General features: G+C 46.4%; 1 protein-coding gene across 4 annotated transcripts in view; it reads left to right on the forward strand.

Moving 5' to 3' along the window:
* LLGL2 (LLGL scribble cell polarity complex component 2) overlaps positions 1–6,077 on the forward strand; it is a 62,675-nt gene extending 56,598 nt beyond the window's left edge. For 3 of the 4 annotated variants that reach the window (XM_073312132.1, XM_073312131.1, XM_073312134.1), the window contains 6 exons: positions 705–858; positions 2,042–2,082; positions 2,568–2,615; positions 3,371–3,413; positions 4,105–4,166; positions 5,372–6,077. In XM_073312132.1, coding sequence (XP_073168233.1) covers positions 705–858; positions 2,042–2,082; positions 2,568–2,615; positions 3,371–3,413; positions 4,105–4,166; positions 5,372–5,379 — 356 coding nt within the window. In that variant the 3' untranslated portion in view covers positions 5,380–6,077. The remainder of the gene's footprint in view (positions 1–704; positions 859–2,041; positions 2,083–2,567; positions 2,616–3,370; positions 3,414–4,104; positions 4,167–5,371) is intronic. The other variant, XM_073312133.1, reaches the window with a different exon arrangement.
* Positions 6,078–6,426: the final 349 nt, after the last annotated feature.

A 6,426-nucleotide genomic window follows, 5' to 3' on the forward strand; every position in this document is an offset into this window, starting at 1 on the left:
CCCTAGATCACCTGCCTCTGCCATGTCTTCTGAACGCTTGTTTCACTGTTCTTTAAACTTCGCATTGGTTTTGCTTCCATAATGAGCATGTTGAATCCTCTTTGTAGCCATTCAGATCCAAAGACATCAGGGGCTAACTCACCTCACTGTAGAGGGTGGTGTCCGTTGTGTTCCATATTTCTTCTCAGGCCTCAAAATAAGACATCTCTGTATTTTGGCATCTTCCTAGGCTGCTGGATAGCTCTTCGTGAGTCACTGGTGCACAACGCTGTCACTTCAAACTGGCATCTGGGGAGGAGCTCCTCCCAAGCCACTCACTTTCCCCTTCCACATCTCCAAAAGGAAAGGAACTAACCCATAGTATAACTATGGAAAGAGAGGGTGCTGCTCAGGCTCTTGTCCTGGGGGTTGTAGCTGAAAACTCTCAAACTGCAGGGTCTCGGACACGTGTCGCACAGCTTTAAAAAGAGAACAAAGCAATCTTCAGTTGTTCAATTACTGGGTTGACCCCTTAATGAGGCAGGTGCAATACTCTTCTCCAAAGCCCAAGTGCATTGGTTTGGAGGAAGTATAAACAAGATGCCCTTTCTGTGGAGAGTAGAATATATTTAGCTCTCATTTACCATTGGACTGTGATTCTGGATTCTGGCTCCTGAGCTTGCATTCTTTTGTGAACGAAACACCCTTTACGTTTTCCCCTCTAGGTTTTTATCTGATCTCACCATCAGAGTTTGAGAGGTTCTCCCTGTCTACCAAATGGTTGGTTGAGCCCCGATGCGTTGTGGATACACCAGAAATTACAGGCAACAACTACTTGCATAACAAAGCTGGCATGGAGAAGGCTACAAGAAAATCCAGGTAGGACAAGCTAAAACGCTCTCTGTAGGAGTACCTTACCTCTCATTAGCTTTTCCATTATGGCTTGTGTTTGAAGGGTGTTCTACTTCCAAATCTAGTCTCCCTGGTTCAGGGGTGAAAGTAACTTAAAGGATTTACCAGTATGCTGGAGTCCTGAGTGGGGGCGTGGCCTCAACCGGAAGAGGCGGGGTCTTTAAAGATTTAAAGGCCTCGGGGCTGCAGCTCTGAGCACCCCTGGAGCTCCCAGCTGCAGGGGCGGCTGGGAGCCCCAGGGCTCAGGGGCGATTTAAAGGGCCCAGGGCTCCTGCTGCTGCAGGGAGCCCTGGACCGTTTAAATTGTCAGCCTGGGGAAGCTGGTCCGGTCCGGCACGGCATACTGGACCGTACCGGCTTACTTTCACCTCTGCCCAGGTTTGATGTAGACAGGACCATGCTACTGTGAGTTCTATGTGTTCTTGTCTGCCCTCCTCCCCCTCCAAGCTCACTGTGATATATTATCTGGTGGAGCCAGAGAACCTTTTCTTTCCAAAAAGGACTGGACAGGGCTTCCTTTGGAGACTGTTAATATCACTCCAAACTGATTGCCATGATGTAGAGCCCTGTGTGGGACTGTTCTTCAATCCTGCTCCCGCTATTAATGCAACGGGTCCTGTGGGACTAGGAGGATTCCAGTCCTGCTGCATGAGGCAATGTAACTTTCTCCCTGGTCTTTTCCCTACCAGCTGTCTTACATTTCCCACTGCCAACTTACTAAGAGTGACATCTTTTGAGGGCATTGCATGCAACTTCCCACCTCTCCACCCATTTGCACTTTGTCATATTACTTGTTTGCAGTCTATTATATAGCAGACTGGACTGTTGCTTTGTAGCTTGAACCCTGATGTTCTTCCTTGTGGAAGCAGATCTTCCCTAGAGGTGGTGTGTTTTGGTGCAAGTCCCCTGTGGGGGAGGAGGGGTGTTGAAGAAAAATTGAGGAATTTTGGCCACTGGGGAACTTCCCTATCACCCACCATCCTAATGCTTCTCTCAGCTGCTTGCTCAGGATACCTCTCTGCATTCGCATGCATGCTCTGATTGACCCAGAGGAATCTGTCCTTGTCTGATCTGCCAGGTATGTACAAGAATCTACTTGCCCCTCTAATACATGTGTTTTGTTTTTTGTTTTTTTTACCTTCTTCCCCAGGGAATCAGGCAGAAGCTCTGGTGACCCCGGAGAAGATGATGGTAAGCAGGCAACAAACTTATGTATTTAACTTTGTGACATGTATAAACATTTTTTAAACCTTTGCGGTTGGTGGTCATATTTTCTTCAAAGAAAAGGAGTGAGGAGCTGTAGTGTTGGGAAGAGGGGAGATCGTTCTCTTTGTGCGAAGTAGTCATCTCAGACTAAGGCTACAGGGGCAGAACCTTCTGGTGACCTGGACGTGACAGGTTCAGGTTCTACAACAGGCTGATCTTGCATTGTTTTTAGAAAGGGAAGCCCAGTCGTGCTAGGAAGAAGGGATTGTGGATGTGAGTGTGTGGAGTCTTTTACCATTTAATGAGCACTTTGCTGTGATGCCGTCTCTAGAACGAGCCCGAGCCAAACTGGGCTTAAGTATCCACCTCTTTTATATTTGTGACGTTTCCCATAGTGCCTATCCCTGTAGTGTTCTAAGTGCATAGAACATGAAAAGTAGCTGGACGTCAACTTGTTTTCTGTCTTTCAGAGAGGAAGTCTGGGAGGTTGATGGAACATGCCTTACTCAATGATGAAAGTGAGTGAGAGACAACTGGAGCTGCTGGAGGGGCAGCTGCACTGGTTGGTGAGGGGAAGGGGGGTGATAGGTAGCCTTCTCTGGTGGAGGCATGGACTGTTCATCCTCCTGGTTACAATAGACTGTTGCAACTCCATAAAGTACATAATGCCAGAACAGAATTATTTATTTGCATTACTGTAGCCCCTAGGAGCCCCAGTCATGAACCAGGACCCCATTGGGCTAGGTGCTGGGCAAACACAACAGAAAGATAGTCCCTCTCCCTAAAGATCCGTACCAGCTTTATTTCATGGATTGGTGAGGATGGGAGTGCCCTAAGGAAGGGAGATGAGAAAGCTCTGCATAGCTGCCTACCTGCTTCTATCGTTACCTAGCCTTAATATACACAAGGAACATCACTTTCCAGCAGTACCCAAGAACGAAGGGCCGGCTGGAACTGGCTGTGTTCCTGGACTGCTAGCATGTTGGTGCTGGCAGCACTTCCTCTGGAGACACTGCTGTGCGCCAGCCCCTTAGCCAGAGTTTTATAGTTCTGTCAGAGACTAGTACTGCAGAAGAGGCAGTGATATTTAAAGGTCTGACAGTCATGGAGGAGGCAGGAAGGCAGGTTTTAAAGGCCATTCTGAAATGAGGTGCAGCAGAAGTAGCATGTGCAATCAAGCTCTTAATGTCACTGTAAATGTTTACTGATTCAAGCAGAGGACCTTGCCCATCTGCTCCCACTTCTCACTGCTCTTTAACGGTTTGCTTTCCAGAAGTTCTGAAGGAGATCCAAAGTACACTGGAGGGGGAGAGAAGGTGAGTACCCTGTGACCAGCCTTCCCTTCTCCCTGGTGGGTGGGGAAAACGGGGAGACTATCCAGCACAATGGCAGATATTGTTGCAGTGAAGCACTAGCAACTGATCAAATGTGTGTGTAGAAAACTGGTCCAAAGAGAAACTTTTTCTACACAAGAACCAATTCCCTTGAGTTTTTATGAATAATCCTTTGTCTCTTTCTCTTGGCGAAACAGAAGCGATCACATTTCCATATCCCAAAGGAGCAGGACTCTGAGTACTCGCATACAGGTTCAAATCAACCCACATTAATCTATGGGCAGGCCACATGGGCTTAGTTGGCTGAAGATGGGACTTGGGACAGGAACTCTAGGGATCTAATCCTGGCTCTGCACTGACTGTAACTTGGACATGTATCTTTCTGCTCCAATTCCCTATCTCTACACATAGGCAATAAGTTACCTCATGGGTGCTGGGCTTTAACTCCTGTCCACAGAACACTTTGAGCTGTTCAGGTGAAGGGCTACAGAAGTGCAGATGAATGACTGATGTTACAATTGATGCAAAATACTTTAGTGCTTGGTGGAATGGGAAACCCAGGGTTTCCAAGGATCTGCGGAGAGGATGAGTGACTGCCTGACACACCTGCATGTATCTATCCAGATAGGGTGATTGCATTGCACTGATGGACTTTGCTCCCTTGTCATTGCAGGAGCTATGGAGAGAGAAATTCAAGAAGAATTCACGTAGGACATGGACTAAGTAATGGAGGAGGTAAGTGAAGCCCAGGGTATTTCCAGGCTCTGGTGCAGCAACATGAGGCAAGAAGTGAAGGGTCAGCATTCCTAACAATCTGGTGTTTTATGTTTACATGGCACTCCGGAGTGCGGTGCTCTTCAGCAGTAGCTCTCAACCAGGAGTACATGTACCCCAGAGGGTACACAGAGCTCTTACAGGGGGTACATCAACTCCTCTAGATATTGGCCTAGTTTTATAACCAGTACGTAAAAAGCACTAGCAAAGTCAGTACAAACTAAAATTTCATACAGACACTGACTTGTTTATACTACTCTGTATACTATACACTGAAATGTAAGTCCACGGTTTATATTCCAGTTGATTTATTTTATAATTATATGGTAGCAATGAGAAAGTCAGCAATTTTTCAATAGTATTGTGCAGTGACACTTGTAAATTTGTCTGATTTTTTTTGTAAGCAAATAAAGTGAGGTGAAACTTGAGGTACACGTGACAAATCAGACTCCTGGAAGGGAACAGTTGTTTGGAAAGGTTGAGAGTCACTGCTCTACAGATCACCTCATCTGACTGGATGGGAGCCTCCTGGCTGCCTGATATGTCTCAGTGTTTGAGCAGCCTGGGTGCCACCTGAACAAACAAGTGCTGCCCCAGTCCCGGATGGAGTGACACAAGCTCCTCCTAAAACCTGTCTTGTGTTTTAAGCTGTTGAAATTTGCTGTGGGCTCCTTTGGGGAGAGCTGCTGGCAGAGAAGGGCTCTGGGAGCATTGGGGCATGTAGAAGTCCTTTGTATGCCACTCCCCTCTTCCTATCCTCTTCACCTCTTTGTAATAAACCATGAGCAGGCTAAGCTACGGCAGGCCTACACTATAGCATAGCTGCTTGTGCTGCATTCAGCACGGCCAGGGGGAAAAAACACCTTACAGGGTATGTACGTCTAGCCCGAGGGATAAACCAACTTGTCTGAAGTGGATGTGCAGGCTGCCTGTCTTCTCTAAGGGAGTGTCTGGCAGCCAGGGCATAAGGCCTGTTACTGGGGTTTCCATAGGGATGTGAGTTGATCTTGTGAGCATTGATGTGAACCCCAGACCAAAGATCAGACTGGGATGAGCTCCACAAACTTTATACCCAATATGTTCCTGAATTGGGAGGGGGTTGGAGGTGTGGAGGAGTTATCTGTCCAGAATGATCCTAATATGGTGCTGCATATTCTTTCCCTAAGCAGAATGATCAGACCTCAGCAAAGCCGCTGTGACATCCTGGCATTGGATTGAGTGCCATAACACTACTGACTGGGAAAGCAGTCCCATGGAGAGGAGGCCTCTATTTCTCCCTGTACAGCAGGAGAGAGAGCTGTAACTCACTCGTGTGTCTGCGTCCCACTCCCCCTCGTGCCTCACCAGAAACCACCTTCTCCTCCTCGAGTCTTGCACGGAGGCCAGAAGCAGACTGCCTGCTCTGAAGCACCACAAGCCTCTGTGTACGTCTTTGTAACTATTTTTAATGTTTGCACAATTATCTCTTTTCTACTGGGCTGGGTTTTAAATTATAAATGTTACTGCCCTGGGTGCAGAGTTTTAATAAACACACTGTTACCTCTGAGTGGTTTAAGATTATTTTTTGTACAATTTTTTAAATTGTAAGGGTGTTTGTTTTAATGGAAACATATTTTTAAAATGTACTTTTTTTTTAAGAAAACAAAACAAATGAAATAATATATCTGTCGTTTTAGATCCCTGTGGCTGCTGTAACTGGTATTGGAATGAGGCATTCCAGTTAGGGTTTGTTTGATGGTACTGTTAACTGGTTTTACGGATTTGGGTAGAATCTATTTTTGTAGCTGTTCAGATTAGAGGAAATTTAATCGAACTTGATTTGTGTCTCAACACTACGTTGCTCTTTTTGAAATAAATGAAAACCCTCAATTACCTTTGTTGTCATGGTCTGCTCCAGTATCTGTCACTTCTGCAAAAGCAGGGACTCGTTCCTCTGCATGATAGAAGCAGTGCAGCTTCAGGCATCGGGATTCTCACCAGCATCTGCTGAGAAATTGACATGAAAAGCCAGTGTTGCTAAAGAACCAATTCTAATCAGTGCATGTGTCCGATTAGCGGGAGGAGCTGTTAGCCTTCACCTTCACACTTGCCTCCTTTACCTACAGATTGCAGGGGCTTATGAATCCACCCCTAGAAATCTGATCTAGAAGCACTTCTAACACTATCCCATGGTAATTCATAGCATAATTAGAAAATCCTGGGGACCATCCTGTGCTAGTAC

Source organism: Lepidochelys kempii, chromosome 14 (genome assembly GCF_965140265.1).
Source record: "Lepidochelys kempii isolate rLepKem1 chromosome 14, rLepKem1.hap2, whole genome shotgun sequence".
Lineage (NCBI taxonomy): Eukaryota > Metazoa > Chordata > Testudines > Cheloniidae > Lepidochelys > Lepidochelys kempii.